At 42.3% G+C, this 18,305-nt stretch overlaps 1 protein-coding gene across 4 annotated transcripts in view; it reads right to left on the bottom strand.

Moving 5' to 3' along the window:
- The window catches only part of flna (filamin A, alpha (actin binding protein 280)), a 65,258-nt gene extending 49,042 nt beyond the window's left edge, over positions 1-16,216 (bottom strand). For all 4 annotated transcript variants that reach the window (XM_079674869.1, XM_079674871.1, XM_079674870.1 and 1 more), the window contains exons 1-2: positions 16,078-16,216; positions 6,966-7,440 (exon numbers count right to left, since the gene is read on the bottom strand). In XM_079674869.1, the coding sequence (XP_079530995.1) occupies positions 6,966-7,335 (370 nt within the window). In that variant the 5' untranslated portion in view covers positions 7,336-7,440; positions 16,078-16,216. The remainder of the gene's footprint in view (positions 1-6,965; positions 7,441-16,077) is intronic.
- Positions 16,217-18,305: the final 2,089 nt, after the last annotated feature.

Here is an 18,305-nt window from a genome sequence, read left to right as displayed (position 1 = left end):
CAATGGTGGGTTCCATCTTTTCTAAAGGAGCTTATAGGTATAGAAAGATTATTAGCAAACTGACTCAATTGTGTTTAACAGTTGGCTAGCATAGCCACCCTAAGCTCCTGGTCTAAAGCCTGTTAGTGTACTGACATTGGTAAAGCAAGGATTTGTTTTATTGATCAGGAGTTTCATTTATAAATTGTCGAGGAGCATTGTAAACGTGTCACTTTGATCTACATTAACCCATCTTCAGTGCTGGTTTAAGAAGAGCACATACCTCTTGATATAAGCGTGTTTATCTCCATTCTTTATCAGCAGCATAGAACACCTTTCATTAGGATTTAACAATGCAACAGGAGGAGACGGGCCCACAGCGCTGCGTCTCAACCTGCAGCCAGGTACAAAGTTACTCCCCCAGCTCTGTTTATTTCACCCCCTGCTCTGTTGGAGTGACGGGAAGAGTTTGGCAGAAATGCTGCAATCTTTCTATTTCACAAACTGCACACAGGCCCAGTCAAGTACAGATGAAGATGTGTTTTAAAAACAGGGCGGGGCTGCTGAGAAACAGCTGGCAAAATATGATTAATATTATACATTTTTAAAAGAGTTACAAAGTATTTATCTGCTTAGTTTGTGGAATGTTTTAAGGTTTCAACACAATCACATTGATGCACAGTGAAATGTATCTTGTTTAAACACGAGTGAAAATAAAATCAAGCTGCCTCTGCACATAAGAAGAACGTCCTCAGTCCTCACAGATGTCGGGATTAGAGATGAGATCAATTAAAGAATGTTCTATAATCACAACAAACCATATGCAAATCACAACCAGAGTTTATCGTGACATTAATGAAGAATAATGGGGGATCTCAGTCGGTTTCACCAGTGTTACCTTCAGGGTCTCTGTCCTCATTAAGTCCAAAATCACTAATTACAATTAATTTGCTGATATTACAATTGTGTTATGATTTGAAATATTGGAGGGATTGATCATTTTTTAAACATTATCCACATTATCCTTGAAAATACAATAAAATGACCATGGTTTGATTTTTTAGGAGGATCTGTACCAAACAAGGATTTTTTTTATTAAGTCTGTGTAGATTACAGTTGATTGGCCAGATCACAATAATTCTTCATCCAGATATTTACACATTTTGCCATATTGCAATTATGATATTTCACTAATTATGGTATAATCACTCAATTTAAATAATTGTGGAGCCCTATAGCTAACTACAGTAGATGGCATCATGTCACTGTAACTGCTCCCTGCAGACTCCATGTGACTTCTCTCTGGATTTGCTTTTATTTATCAGTTATTATGTGTGCTGCCGGTGCCAGATCATGAGGGGTTTTGTAAAAACTTCAGAGAGAGATTACCTGTTGGGGGGAGTTTCATTAGAGTGCACAGTGAACTGCAGTCTGTGTTGGACTGTGAGAGAGTTTACTGCAGCATGTTGATATCATCTAACTTCACAGCCTGCTAAGGGACCATTTCACATAATAACCCTCATCTCAGGGATGATAATGACACGGGAGGGTGCTGCGTTTAAAGCACACTTAACACTACAATTGCCAAATAACAGCAATTGTTGGGGCAATCCTGTTAGGTTAGGCTAAAACATTTAGGTTTTGATTGATTTAGGTGGTGGGTGGATTAGTCAATCAATAGAAATCAATAGAAAATAGAAATCAATAGAAATAGTATCGTCAACCATTTTGATATCAAACTCAAACAAAAGTTCAAATAGTGCTTAGATGAGCAGATGAATATCAATACGAAGGTAGAGACAGGAGACAGTTAGCTTAGCATCAGAACCGCAATGATCAGTCAACAAATAAATTATCGATAATAAATGGTTAGATTAATCGTTCATGCAAAAAACTACTTTTTCCTGCTCTCACATACGGAGATTTGAAACTTTTTGCCATTTTATTATATATTAAAGTGAAAATCTTTGGGTTGGGCTGATGGAACAAGACATCTAAAGCACCTTAGACTTTGAGAAACTGGGATGGAAATCACTTTTATATATATATATATATATATATTTTACAGACATAACCAATCATTTATAAATCTTGAAAATAATCAATACATCAATCAATAATGATTATAATTGTTATCTGCATTCCTACTTCGGATAAAGAAAAGAATGTGGGCAACACCTAGCTTGGCTATTCTTAGCATTTTTGTCATGCAAGCAAAAGATAAGTGAAAAGAGAACAGAAACGAGGTGTGGCCAGCATGGTCCAAAATTTTCCAAACATTTTAAAGTAAAGTGGTGAAAGATCACAGAAAAGAGCCGAGAGCAGAGAAAAAGGGAGGGACCTCATGCTTCATGCTGAGCAGTGGTGGTAGTTTGATCATTTGTGGTGAGGGTTGCTGCTGGGTGTGTCCACTTTCTGCACTGAAAAGAGGAAGTAGAATAAGAGAGCACACTCCCCTCTCATCTTCAGATTAAATGAGTCAACAGGAGCAGGAGGAGGGTGAGTCAGCTGCAGGAGGGGCAGACAGCATACTCATGGTGCCTGGTACTGTACCATGAATAATAAGAACCTCTGCTGATGATGTGATCTGTCCTCAGCTGCTCAACCCCTGTCTGCTCTGATGGAGTTTGGGGAAGGTATGGGTCCATAAGGAAAATGTATGTCACTATTACCCTGACCAAAATATTTGCGATGTACATGATATTATCCCTATAATTATAAAAAACATGTTAAATAAGCTACATACAAACCATAACTTCCCCCAGTATTGTACCAAGTGAGGATATTCACAATGTCCCCGATAACAGGATCATTTAGTTTATTTCAGGCCTCTAACCAAAAACTTATTCAAACTCTTCTGGAGTCATTCCTTTACCTCTCTATGACGGCCCCTACACACGGCGGCGTGTGTTGTCGCTTGCCGGCGGGGGGGGCTGAAACTCGACCAACAATCAATCACATGAATCTCCCAACCCAGACACACAAGCACGCGGTTTGATTGGCTAGAGCTTGTACTGGCATATGATTCGATTGGCTGACGTCTCCATCGAGGCGTCAAAAGTAGAACATTGCTCTACTTTTGCAGCGAGCTACACTTTGCTCCCACAATGCAGTTCGGCGAATCGTGACGTCACCCCATTCAAAGTGAATGGGCAGAAGCGTTGAAGCGGCAATGCACGCCGCCGTGTGTAGGGGCCGTAAAGAGTGTTTTTTTGTAATCCACGATAAAACCCTCTCCTAAATTCTGGGAATCTTGATATGGTGCAGACTGTGCCATGTCTTCACCTGTTTGCTGCAGCAGGAAGCAACAACATGTGTGAGAAAATGATCCAGTGAGCCACACATTCCCCCCGTAGGCGATTACAGGGACACACTCATGTCTGACTGGCATCCAGTCACTCACCTCTTCTGGCCCTACAATCACAGTCTCTGCTGATGAAGGTTTACAAAGAAGACTGCCTTTACTACTGAACTGTGTCTCGATGTGTGTGTTTCTGTACATTCGCTATTTTGACTGTTTAAGTGCGTCCCAATTTGAAGTAGGGCTAAATAGATTAGGAGTACTCAGACCGTGCACTCATGGGCGTAATTTCCACTGGGGACAGGGGGGACATGTCGCCCCCACTTTTCAAAATCCCGTTTGTGTCCCCCCCACTTTTGAATTTATTTATTTTTTACGCAAGTGGTCCTCGTCACGGAGGAGCGTCTGTGTGTGTGTGTGTGTGTGTGTGTGTGTGTGTGTGTGTGTGTGTGTGTGTGTGTGTGTGTGTGTGTGTGTGTGTGTGTGGCAGGAGCACATTTTGTGTGAGAGAGAGAGAGACAGGGAGAGACAGTGAGAGAGACAGAGAGAGAGAGAGAGTTATGGTGGTTGTTGTTAGCCTCTGGTGCTAGCTCGGAGATTAGATTAGAAGCTGTTTCAACAATAAGGAGAGGGAGATTCCTCTCCTGTCGGACTGAGAGGCTGAGATAACATCAGCTCAGGGAGGTAAAGGACTCTGAGTGATTGTAAACTTTAGTTATCTCAGTGGGTCTCAAACGGTTTGGTCTAAACAAATATTTCCATCTATTTAATATAGTTGTTCAAAATAAGTTCAAAAGTAATTCCAATGTCAGTAAAAAATTAAAAACACAGTTTGAAAGGGAAGTGATAAGTAAAATATGCATAAATAAAAAGAAAGAATGCAGACTAGGTCAGATAAAGATAGGAGAGAGGAGTATATCAATTATGCGTTATTGGTTGTGAGCATATTCTAATGGTTTTTGGAGTATTGAAATATATACAGGTCTGTTTCATATGAGTGTTCAGAGCTGTATCCATAAATCTCTTAATTTGTGCACCAGATTGATGCCTTTAACTTCAATTTAAAGAAACAAATCTTACCGGGGGTGCATGCCCCCGGACCCCCCTATAGGATGTGAGGTCATCACAAATAAAACAGGTTCATGGATAGATAAGTTTGCACTCATTATACACACTACACATTTTTCTTGGATTAGTTAACACCATAGTCCCTAATATATATTTTTCGAAAGGCAGGAAATATAATTAAATCGAGAACAATGTTTCATTGCGGAGGACCCCCTGTTTTGTGTCCCCCCCACTTCTCAAACCAAAGTTACACCCTTGCGTGCACTCATTGCGATACAAAAGTAAAATGTAGAACGCTGGACACTTCACAGTTTCGGTGGTTAGCACTATACAAATAAAATATATATATTTTATATGCATTTGATAAATGTACCACTACACTAGTGTCTTCTTTTCATTTGGTTAATTGAACAATCTTTAAGGATTTCCTAACACGAACGATAATGTTGCTAGGTAGCTAACAGCAGCAATAGTCACTAGTGGAGCACGCTCCGTTACTGAGCGCATAAAGCTTAGCAGTAGTGATGTGTCGGTCGCGAACGAGCCGATTCTTTTGAACGGCTCTTTGGTATGAACGAGGGGAACCGAGTCGTTCTTGGTGAGAGCCGTTCTTGTTATCGTTCAATTGTTAGTCCGCACTCACTGCCTGCCAAAATCCACTCGCCTGTTAAAAAGCTTGATTTTGTTCCCCAAACGTATTCTGTGAAGACCCGACTCTACTCTGATTAGTAGGTTTCAGCAGGAGGAGTGAGATGGGGTGGGTCTTAACGGAATACGCGAGAGAGAGAAGTCATAACAAGTGGTAGGCTACAGGACAGGTAGACGACGTGTTTTTCGGATGGAAAATGAGCCAAAGGCGAAAACGCAGCAGCATTTTGATGCACTTCAACCAAAAAAGCGCACCATTTGTAAAGGCAAAATATCCTTTAAAGCAGGGCCAACAAATGATCTCCATCGCCACTTAAAAACACAGTATCTATATTAAGAGTTGCGTGAATTTCATTCAAGGCAAGGCAACTTTATTTACTTAACACATACGGAGGGTAAATTCAAAGTAGTACATTCACGGACATGAATGACATGGATATTATGGCGCCACCTTGTGTCGTGTTTACAAAGCAGATTATTGACATTAGGTCTGGCAATACAGTCAATCATTATCCTGGTGATTATTTCACAGACAAACCAAGTAACCCCGCCAAAAAAACCGCTCTTTTGAACGGCTCTTTGAAAGGAAACGGAGCCATAAGATCCGGCTCCCTTCAAAGAGCCATAAATCCCATCACTACTTAGACTCTTCACGCTAACGAAGGATCACTTCTTCTTCAGGGCAGGGAAGGCTACTGTCCCGCAGCTGCTGCCTCTCTGTTGGACTTCGGTACTGCACATTACTCACGAGACGTTGTGGAAAAAAAATTAGTGGGGGGCGAAGGCACTAACCACTACCGCCACAGTCACCCCCGGCCCGCGGGCCGTCAGTTGATGGTCACTGCCATAAACTGAAGGTGAGTCAGCATTAGCGGCAGTCAACCAGCGTGTTAGCAATGCCAATGTTATAGGTTAAACTGCTTTATTCAGTGTTTTCACTGGTTTTAATCAAAGGATCCGTTTGATTTGTAGAGGATGAGACCTCTGAGGTTACTGGTGAAAAATACATCCGACATGATGCCACACTTCTTGTTCACAATGCCACTTTTGGTAGGCTATTGCGTTAGCATTACTGACACTGGCAAAAATCACATTGTCAGTTTTATACAACTTTTGGGACTAAATCCATCAAGGAGCCTAGAGATCCACTGCACGACGGGATCTGTTTTGTTAGAGAAAAGGCTAAATCTAAATCTCTTCGTTTTTTAGCAGCTCAGCAGAACAATACTTTATTTCACATTCAGTCTAATAAACAGCTGCAGAGTCACATTGCTGCGAGCAGGTATGCAACTTCATGTAGGCAAAGCCCATTAAACTCAGTCACTGTGTGAGCCAAGTCCTGCTAAAGCTGGAGACCCAGCCAGCCACAGCCCACTGCACGACATGAGCACAGACAATAGCCGTGTGTGTGTGTGTGTGTGTGTGTGTGTGTGTGTGTGTGTGTGTGTGTGTGTGTGTGTGTGTGTGTGTGTGTGTGTGTGTGTGTGTGTGTGTGTGTGTGTGTGTGTGTGTGTGTGTGTGTGTCCAGAATCAGCTCTCATATCCTACTAGGCCTGAATTACATCCTGGGCCACACGGTTTGGCTCGGCCCGGCCCAGGCAGCAGGGAGCACAGAGAGCCCGGGGCCCCTCAGCAGACCCCCTCCTCCCAAAACGAGCCACCTCAAAAGTGGACAGCCGAGACAAAAGCACCAGGGAAACGCCTGCTCTGATCGACCTCCCTGTACAAAAGTGGACTTTCTTTACTAAGTTACATTTTTCTTCTCTTTTTTGTTCTGGGCAGCAACATAGGCAACTCAATCGTGTTCTCCCTGCAGGCATGCATTCACTTCTTTCCATTATAACCATCCATTTGAAGTCCTACTTAGCTGTTGCTTAGCACCGCTAACTCCTTAAAGAAACACATAGGCACAGTGGAGAGGAGACACCTGATGGAGGTGCAGAGGACAACACTCATTCATTGCACTCACCTATGGACACCAGCTTTATGTTCTCCTTGTCCAGGAACTCCAGCGCCACCGACACGTTCTCCAGCTGCATCTGGCGGAAAGTGGGCCTCTGGTTGTACTTTCTGAACATCTTCTTCTGGGACAGGACCTCCAGGAGCCCGATGAGCCGCAGCCCGTCGCCCAGGTCCGTCTGCAGGTTCCCGAGCCTCTTGTTGACGCATTTTAGGTGCTCGTTACACCAGCGCGTGAAGGTGTTCTGCTGGATCTTCTTCCACGGCGCGTCCTCGGCCAGGTCCTTCTCCGTGGCGGGCATTTCTGCGTCCTTGTCCGGGGAGACAGCGTTGGGAGCGGGCGCGGCGCTCTGGTGGAGCCGGGGGTGTGCACCACTCATTTTTATGGGCTCGGCTGGCTCTTGGTTCGCTGGCTGGGCTCTGGGTGGAGTCTGGTCTGCTCTGGGTGGCCGCTCCCTCTCTCTCTCACTTTCTGCTGTCTGTGTCTGAGGAGAAGAAAGAGAAAGAAAGGAGTGAACTCAGAGAGGGACTTATAGCCCGCAGATAGAGATTCTGCTCAGAAAGGAGGCGGTTATTGCAGCAGAAAGGGAGGCATTTCGGGAGAAATGTGATCTGCTCGCACACGGGGGATGTTACACTTTTTATGTCCCACTTTAAGGAAATGGACTCACATTCAAACTAAACCTTAAACATGACAGTCTTTACTTGGTACGACAGAGGGAAGTGAACAAACAGCATACTCCTCAACACCATTTTTAATAAAAAAAATAAAAACATGTGCAAGGGTCTAATAAGTGTAACATTTGGAAATAAAAATATTTAGTAAAGTTTCTGTATTTATCTTCCAGAAGCAGTGAAAATCTACTCTTACTCCATTGCATTGCTTTAATACCTTTAGTTACTCCACAGATATGAAATATAATCAAGTGTTACATCAGACTTTAGTTCCACCTGTACATTCAGAAGCTACCCTGCAGTATACAAAGCCATTCAAACTAGCTGCACCTTTACCAGCTTTGAAAACGATGATTTGAATGCAGTACTTTTACTTATAACAGAGTATTCCTACTCTCTGGTACTTCTACTTGTACTTAAGTACAAGATCTGAGTACCTTTTCCACCTCTGCTGGCTCCTGTGTGTTTCCATCATGCATCACACTGACGCTGTACTCAGTGATGAAAAAGTAACTCATATTGTATCAGCTATCTAAGCAAAATTAGCCATGCTAAACTGTCGAAATTCTCTATTAGAAGTAACAGTCTTGGATTCAAAATATAAGTAAAAGTACAAATGTATTGGCATCAAAATATAATGTAGTACTACAAGTATTTGTTAGACATAAAGGCATTTCAGAATCATGTATTACATTACTGAATTGTGACTTTTGATGCATGGTAAAGGTGGAGAATTTGAAATACCCTATACTTAAAGCTGATTATAAATAGCTTTCATGTTTTAGCTGATTTATATTTTTGTAATAATAATCTAAATCTGCAAAGTAGTAACTTAATGTAAGTGTAAGGGAGTAAAAAGTATAAAATGTTGTGGAGTAGGCAGGTACAAAGCAGCATAAAATGAAAATACTCAAGTAAAGTACATACAAATTCTTCGTAAGTACTTGAGTAAAAGTACTTGAGTACCATTTAGAGAAAGTTACATTCCACCCCCGCAGTGGCGGTTCTAGACCAATTTGAGTGGGGGGGCCAGGCTGGGGACAGTTATTTTCTGAAGGGGGCACAATAAATGCAGGACGAAAAAGACAAAGACAGTATGAAGTAATTGCGCATAAGAAAACAATGCAATACATGTATTGGTATTTGTTTCAGTACACATATGTATCAGCTACTTATAGTTACAGTTTGTACGCTCTAATGCAGGGGTCTCCAGCCTTTTTTAGGATGAGAGCTACTTTCAAAAACTAAAACAAGTCTTGAGCTACTTTTAGTCCTCTTTTTTTGTTTTTTGCAGTGTATATATTTAGCACATTTTTACATTATTATATGCTGACTTTTAACCTGTGTGTGCTGTTTGGGTCTGTGGGACCCGTTTTCAGTGTTTACTAAAATAACATGTATGCAATCTAATTATTTTAACCTGCTTTATTTGGGGGAGGACCTCACCTCCTCTAGGTGGGTCCGGGGGGCTGCACCCCCAGGAAGATTTGTTTTTAAATGTTGAAGCTAAATGCATCAATCTGGTGCACTTTGAGCACAACATGAATGTATGGGTACAGCTCTCAACACTCAGATGAAAGGGAGCTGTATACTTTTCAATAATCCAAACATCTTTAGAATATGATCACAACCAAGAACAAGTAATTTAAACTTGTTTATTCTTATCTTATGTTACCTAGTTAGCATTCTTTCTTTCTATTTATGCATATTTTACTAATCACTCCACTTTTAAACAGTTGCAAGAACGCAATTGGTCGATATTCATTGTGGGGGAGAAGGGGTTAGATAGATATAGTGTTGTAGTAAGTAGATAGAGTTCGCTGTGATTGAGGTTTTGTTAATGCATAGGGTAGATTATTTTAATTACACTTCCTTTTAAAAAAAATATTTTTTACATTTTGGATTTGCTTGGTGAGCTACTTATTGAGGGCTTGCGAGCTACCGGTAGCTCGCGATCAACGTGTTGGAGACCCCTGCTCTAATGGGTCCGACTAGATTGACAAATAGCGTTAGTTACGCTTATTCCGTCAGCCAAGAAATCGTTTAATCCTAAACTTGTATTTGTTTATTTTTTCATTTTCAGGGGGGCCACAGGGGGGGTCCAAAGTCAGTGTTGGGGGGGGCCCCTGCCCCCCCCCCCCCCTAGAACTGCCCCTGTACCCCCGCCTGTGATGAGCTCATCATATGTCCCAGGAGGCAGAAAACACATATTTGAGAAACCCAGAGGGATAAAAGAGACGTCACAGAGTTATGCTTGTTTTCTCCTTTTTTGTGCACATATTTAGATTTTTCTTTTCAGTTTGTCACAAAGTAACTCTACACAAAGTACAGAAAGAAGCTCTAAGTTGGCAAACATTTGATTCCAGATGCTCTGCACATGCTTACACTGTCAACAGAAAGGCCCTGAGATAATAGGAGAGGGACTCAGCCAACTTTGAACGTTATGATCAGTTTATTGTGTGAAAACAGTTATATGTTCTCTTCTGTGGCTCTGCAGGGGGCTTAGAGTCTGAAGGAGTGCTTTCTTGTTTCGCAATTTGCCCAAATTTGGACCGTTTGTATTTGCCCAGTCAATGTACAAACTGTACAAACATCAGCTTTTCGCTTGCCAGCAACATACATACGTGTGTGTGTGTGTGTGTGTGTGTGTGTGTGTGTGTGTGTGTGTGTGTGTGTGTGTGTGTGTGTGTGTGTGTGTGTGTGTGTGTGTGTGTGTGTGTGTGTGTGTGTGTGTGTGTGTGTGTGTGTGTGTGTGTGTGTGTGTGTGTGTGTGTGTGTGTGTGTGCAATACATATGTGGAGTGCACCATTAACATGAGTCACTCATTTATTTATTTATAAAATTGAATTTTTTAACAACACACAAAACTGTAATGTCTTTCAAATCATTTTCCTTCTGGGAGTAACATGGTCTATAAAGACAGAGAGAGATGGACTGCAGCTTTTTGACTAAACAAGGAGTGCCCGGAGCCTGTGTGTCTGGTCGAGGGAGAATCTTAAGAATCCCACTCTCCCCAATAACAACCCTGGGTCCCCAGCCTTAATTACAATCCCAATAAAAGAGCCTTATTCTTGTACGCGCACACACACACATACAGTAAACACACAAACACAACAGATTGCTTTTACACCTTTAAAAATAATAAAACAATACATTTCTATAATTCGGTCCCTCTGGTGCATCATTTCCATTCATTATAAATTGATAGCAACAAGAGTTTACAGGCGTTGGCCATCATTAAAATAGAAATCATATGATGTGGAGTGTGGCAGAGCAGGAAAGCATGCAGATTCATTGAACAGGAGAAAGGATGCATGTAGACCACAGAAAACAAAAAGACAGAGTGAATGGACACAATGAAAGAGAAATGTTTTGACCACTAAAGCAATACAGTTCTGCCTGTAAGTGAGTAAGGGCTGAGAGAAAGTAGTGACATCTTCACTCCGGAGTGGGCTATTGTTTCAATGGAATTTACGCAGACGGGTGGGGACCATAGACGGGTGGGGACCATAGGCTGGTGGGGACCATAGACGGGTGGGGACCATAGACTTGTGGGGACCATAGACTGGTGGGGACACATGAAGTCTCGGGGTCTGAAGATCTAACGCACCTCTCTGCTTATCATCTGGCTCCCTCTGCTGATCCTTTGTGGTGCTACAGTTCCCAGTTTTGTTCTAGAATAACACCTTTTCTTTCCCCTCACACGCTTCTCATGTCACACCTTTACTTTCTAAATGCATCCACTATTGTCTCTCACTGTCATCTGTAATCTGGACGCATTCTTGGACTTTTCAAACACCTAATTAGTGTTTTGCAAAATATCACATACCAATATGGTTATTTCCTTTCCTATTGGGGCATCCCAGTGGGCTAGAGGTTAAGACACATAGCATATTACCTTAATTCCATACATTGCCTAGAATGTGTCCTTGAACTCCTTCTGTAACCAACAGATTCTGCGGAAAGCAGAGAGCATTCTGGCCTCTCCAGGCCTCTCACATGAATTTTGTCTGTTGCCATCAGGGCGTAGATACGCTCCCTGCTCAAAGGACTAATCGCTTTTCAAAATCATTCATCCCTTCTGCACTCAAACTTTTAAATTCTTGAAAGGTTTTTAACTTGACAATTTATTTATTTATTATTGTGATGCTATGAACTATTTATACTGTAAATTGGAATGATCCACATCTGTGCTCCCGGGTGTATCTGTGTGTTTTCTTCCTGTATGTTCCTGCCTGTGTACATGACATAAGCTGCTGCTCATAACCAATTGCCCCTTGCGGGATTAATAAAGTTGTTGATTGATTATATATATATATATATATATATATAATAAACGCTTCTTTACACCACTGAGGAACTTTTAGTTGACTTGTATTGTACTTTTTCCACTACTACACTACATATAATTACCTGATTGATTGTTGTACTTATATTAGGTGCTTTACCATTTAACTCAGTATCATATACAGTTCTTAACCAACTGCACATTGACACATTGCAACATATTTATCGAACAATATCCAATAGAACAATTGAATGAAGGAGTCTGAAAGGACACATTTCGAGTACATTTTTCTGATCATCCACAGGGCTTTTAATTTGAAAAGGATACAATGCATATTGAGTTTGTATGTTTATTTTGGAAGAGCAACAGCCAATGGGAACACTCCAACACCAATAGTGGGACTTTGTCACTCCTTTACTCTGTCAGTGAGCCAGCAACATGCTTAGGGGCAGCCGCTGAAGCCAAAAAGTATTTGAAAAAGTTATAAACATTTCAAATATTAGTATAATTGTAAGTGGGGTTAACATTTTAGGAAACGTAGCTAAATCAAAGGGTAGGCAGAATAACAGGCCTAAACCCTGCTCTGTTGTTTCACATTGAGTTTACTAATAGTCCTTTAGCTTAGAGCAGGGGTCGGCAACCTTTTTCATATGAAGTGCCATTTTAAAAAAAAATGTTTATCAGCGTGCCAACGATCGAGAATTATCAACAGGGGTGGGGGGGGGGGGGGGGGTTGAGGAGCTTGACGCTCGTCAACTATCAGCCTCGCTGCGGGGAAGCAGTGTGTGGACATGTCAGCGCAACTTACATGATGCCGAATTTAACAAACACATTTAAACAATTGGTTTAAACGGCATAAAAATAAGGACCATCGTCCGTTCTGTGATTGTCCAGAGCACACATGTTCTGATATTAGATTCATGCAGAGTGAGATGAGGTCGCTGTCCCTTTAAGAGAGAGAGGGGGGGGGGGGGGGGGTGGCTTGTGCATGTGTGTTTGTGGATGGTAGAGCGACAGTGAGGGAACGTGTATGTTTCTGGAAGTGAAACGAGGCAGCAGAAAAACAGAGGTCTGTGATGTATTTTGTGAAACAGAAGAACAGCTAAATAAATGCAACGGCCTCCCAAGAAGAGCTCGCCTCTCTCCAGTCATTTAAGCTAAAGTTGGTTATTGAACCTGAAGCTTGTTGCTTCTGCCCTCCTCGACTACGGTCTGGGGGCCGAAAGGAAAGTTCAACACACACTTGGCCAGTCCGCCCCTTTGTAGCATATTATTTCGATGAGAAATGAGCAGATCGCCACTGGGCTTTCAACTAAATACACAGCCACGCAAAAACTGCGGCATTTGTACAGCTCCTTATGGGTACTGCAATTAGTGAAGTGCTTTCCTCCGTGGTGAAACGATCAGCACTGCACCACAGAGGAAAGCGGCAGAAAGTCACCTGGAGTTAAAGAGCGGGGCTGCGTTACGTGCATGGCTTCCTTCTGCAGGTAACGGGGAGACGCGCTCTGGCGGCGGTCTCGTTCAGGATCCGAAAATACAATTTAAATATTTTTGCACACTTATTCCACTTATTCCTAGTGTGCCACTGGTTACGGTGCCGCGTGCCAATGCTGGCACGCGTGCCAGGGGTTGCCGACCCCTGGCTTAGAGCAACAGCAGTATAATCTTCACTTCCTGGATTGCAAGAACTACAAAAAAGCCAAAGGGTGTATTAAGTACAAAGTTAAAGGGGCACGAGTTTTCCTTCAATATGTCTGTCAGGCCAAGTCACAAGTCAGTATCAAGTATTTGCACTCAAGTCCCAAATCAAGACTGATACGTTCTAAGTCAAGCCTTAGGTCAAGTTCCAAGTCAACCTGATAAGTCCCGGATCCATACTGATTATCCCAGGTCTAGTCCCTTATCAAGACCGTGAAGATACAAGTAAAGTCCCAAATTCATTAAATAAGATTTGTTAAGTCAAATGGCTCAAACCCATGTGAAATCCATGTCATTGCAAGTCTTTTTTAGATAGATGGGGAGTCTAGTCTGACTCAAGTTCTGGTCATGTGACTCGAGTCTACGCCTCTGCTGTCAGATAGGAATGAAGTATTGAGAAAGTAAGTGCAGCCTGAAACAAAAGGGCCTATTTCAACGAGCAATGATGCTGTGATCATATTACACATCAGATAAACTGCTGAATATGAACAATTAGGAATAAAGTGACCATGTGGTGTATATTGGATACTAAGTTAGACAATGAGAGTTTAAACAGTTAATTGTTGAGATGCATGTTTCCTGCCTAACAGTACCCTGTGCATGCCAACAGGTTGTTATCATCACTCCCCACACCCTATCAACCACAACCTGAGCGAGCAGAAGGGATGTGAGAAGAACGCTACCCCTCCCGCCCGCCCGCCCAACCACATGAGACGCATAGCGGGTGGAGAGAGAGCAAGTCAGATGCACAGATTACAGCAAAGTTATGGCAATCCCCTTAATGTGGATACAATGTCTGTGTGTGTGTGTGTGTGTGTGTGTGTGTGTGTGTGTGTGTGTGTGTGTGTGTGTGTGTGTGTGTGTGTGTGTGTGTGTGTGTGTGTGTGTGTGTGTGTGTGTGTGTGTGTGTGTGTGTGTGTGTGTGTGTGTGTGTGTGTGTGTGTGTTTTGGTGGCAGGTGTTAGGTGAAACTAGGCTACTTAGTTTCAAATAAGGACAGGTTTGGTCTGCAAGTTTTCTGCACCCTCTTCCTTATCCGCCTCGGCTCTCATCTCATCTTTATTTCAGAGCTGTTATGAAACCAAGAAGCTTCAACAACTCATAAAATGCCTCTCAAACATTTAGCCAGCATACACAGTCCAACTTCCAAAACCTACAATCTAAAAACACGCATTTCTCCACAACTGGGTAATAAATAAAGACACAAGAAGGTTAACAATTTGGTCACATTTTTTAAGACTCACAGTGACACAGAATTATTCCAAAGACACTTCTCCATATGTTTTAGAAGATTGAAGTCCCTTTGATAGCGTATCAATAATAACATGTATCAATGCAAGTCAATATATAAATATTAAAGCTGCAACAATGAATCAACTGACTAAAGCTAACTATATTGATTCATTGTTAGGATTTGGGAAGGTCAGGAAATGCATTATCCTTATTATCTGTTTTATATAATGTTATTGTGAATATCTTTTGGTGTCTTTAAACAAGGCATTTAAAGACATTACCTGTATTAAGTCGAAAGGCTATAAGCTAATAAACATTGACTATAATTTAAAGTATTATGTCAACGGATTAGGATATAACTGTATTAGGTTAGTTACAAGCCATACGTTTAAACAACAAGTCTAATGTCAACTTAATATTATTGTTTTCAACTAACCTAATACATTTATGGGAAATTTGTTGACATATTACATTTAATTAAAGTTAACGTTTAAGTGTTTTCAGTGCATCTTTAAATATAGGTTTTTCTTTGCAAATTCTTTAAAAAACGTTTAATGTTGAATCATTTGTTGATTCATTTCTGTCACTGCACCTCATATGTTCTGCCTGCTTCAACTTCACACCCGCTCCAGTCTCTCACTCGACTCATCAGAAACTGGTCAAACTAAAGCATTCCTGATAGGAGCATCGTTCTCTCCTCGGTATGGAGACCGTTAACAACGAAATCAAGTGTTTTATGAGTGATGACTTGTGTTTTAACTTGTTGAACATGAACCCATTGTCCCGCCAGTGGGGGGCGCAAGCCACCCCTGCCGTTACAAAGCTCCAGTACAGTCGGTGGATTACCTTATTTGGTGCGCAGCCCCCAATTGTAACACGGGAGAGATGCTGCAGTGCGCATAAACAGACTTCATGTGTCGGAATGAAGCGAGATGGATGGATGAGCTCCAGCTCTCTTCATCACCTGTGACATCCTGACTGTCTGTCAAACTGTCAAACTGTCAAACTGTCCCTATATGAGCCGATTATATTAGAGTAAGCAGTGCCAAAGCCTCAGACAGGATACATTAGAAAGGTTAGTGGTGCGTAATGTGTGCGTACAGGCTTTGCCAAAGAGTAGGTGTAAGATAACTTCACCCATTCACCAGATGTAAGTCAAGACAGAACCTCTGAGAGGAAACCATCACTCACACGCAACAACAAGTCTCCGGCGCGACAGAACTTACGTGTGTGTGTCCTCTGTCCCGGTGTGCGTCCTCTCCTCCAGTGTGTGTCCTCTCCGTTCAGGCAGTGTGCTACAGTGCCTGTGGTCACAGTAGGTGTGTGTGTGCTGACCGAGGTCCCGGACCTCCCTCCCCACGCGCAGTGAGTCCCGGTGGAGGGAAATGGGTGTATTGGATGTGCCGGTGGCGTTAAGGAATACAAAAAGAGATAGTCCCTCCGCTCTTCCTCTCTTTTCTACCTCCGCGGACCCTCTGTCTCTCTCCTTCTCTCTCTGTCCTGCACCGGGACAGCCTTAATTGGTAAACGACTGAAGCAACAGAGATGCTGGGGGTGTGACTCTCTCTCTTTCTCTCTCGCTCTCTCTTGCTCTGTGCCTCTTTCCCTTTTCCCCCTTTTTTAAATGGGTGACGTCATGACCGCGCCTTTGGGATTATAAAGGTATGACGTGACCCCCGTGCATCCCCCTCCCTGCGTCTGTTCTGTGTTTGTGTGTGAGACAATATATTACACATACTCTTACCTTATTTAATGTATATAATTCATTCATTATCACCAAGTTACTCACTCTTCTCTGTTCCTTTAAGGTCACAGGAACAGAAAAGGAACATCTAAATGTTTCTTGTTCTGCGCTAGAACTTATTAAATGATCTGAAAGTCACTGACTTCTGTGGTGAAGGTCATATTTCAGATTCATACTTTGTGATAAGAGTCACGGTATAGCTGGCTGACAGTATTTATCACAAAGTTAGGTGGAATGTGTTATTGGTTGGCCCATGTCACCCATTCATAGAGATGCTGTATCGCATTATCTCATTTTGTTGTGGAACTTTAAGTGATTAAAAAGTGTGTGTGTTTATATCGTTTATTAATCCATATTGTTTTGAATGGCTAAGGAAATTAGACATTCATTTACATTTAGAGATAGATATATAGATATAAATAGATAGATGGATAGATAGATAGAAACACAGACAGATAGATCTGCACCCTCTGTCTTCTCCTTCATGTTATCTGCTGTTTTTAGGTCTAGTGATGAAATATAATGTAATGCAGTGTGTGTGTGTGTGTGTGTGTGTGTGTGTGTGTGTGTGTGTGTGTGTGTGTGTGTGTGTGTGTGTGTGAGTGTGTGTGTGAGTGTGTGTGTGTGTGTGAGTGTGTGTGTGTGTGTGTGTGTGTGTGTGTGTGTGCGTGTGCGTGTGCGTGTGCGTGTGCGTGTGCGTGTGTGTGTGTGTGTGTGTGTGTGTGTGTGTGTGCACAATAATTCGAGCCAGATGTTTGCTGTTGTGGTCGTGAGCCTGTCCAGTCAGCCTGTGACATCATCTGTATGCAACTTGTTGGAGTTACATCACCAGAGGCTTAATTATTGGGGTAAATGCACGCACACACACACACACACACACACACACACACACACACACACACACACACACACACACACACACACACACACACACACACACACACACACACACACACACACACACACACACAGACACACAGACACACAGACACACACACACACACACACACACACACACACACACACACACACACACACACACACACACACACGCACACACACGCATGTTTGTACGTAATTGAGCGGAAGACAGATAGAGCAGAACAAATAAACGTTATTATGGTTTGACCTACTCACTATATTCTGCTGCAGCCACACAACATACCATTGTTATGCAGGTGAATAAATACCCAGCACAGACTTTCCCACACCATCTACTCTCTTGTTCATCAGAGATAAAGTGTTGGCTGTCCCAAAGTGGATGTTCCCTTTTCCAAAGTGAGGAAGTTGTTGCTTAAACTTTGGTGTGTTCATGAGCTTTAAGTCGTGGAAACGCAAGGGCGCCACAAAGAAGATGTTTTGTGTTTTATTCCTCAGAGAGTTTACGCAACATATTGGTATTTGTTGCCGAGTTGCTTATCAATTTTAAGGGGGGATTCACATGGACAGATAGGGAAGGCTGTGGCATAGTGGACTTGAACGTTGGTGTTCGCATCAGGGGGTCAGGTTCAAACCCCACTGCAGTCAGAATGTCGTTGTGTCCCTGAGACACTTCACCCCAAACTGCTCCTTTGGGGATTGTCCACATTATTGAGTATGTAAGTCGCTTTGGATAAAAGCATCTAACAAGTAACATGTAATAGATCCTAAAATCTTGCTAATAGTGCAGACCAAGCCTGTTTTCACATGCAAAATGGGATGTAGGAGAGC

This window comes from Notothenia rossii, assembly GCF_949606895.1.
Source record: "Notothenia rossii genome assembly, chromosome: 4".
NCBI lineage: Eukaryota > Metazoa > Chordata > Actinopteri > Perciformes > Nototheniidae > Notothenia > Notothenia rossii.
The sequence above is the reverse complement of the archived record's forward strand: the minus strand, read 5'-3'. Positions and strand labels throughout refer to the sequence as shown.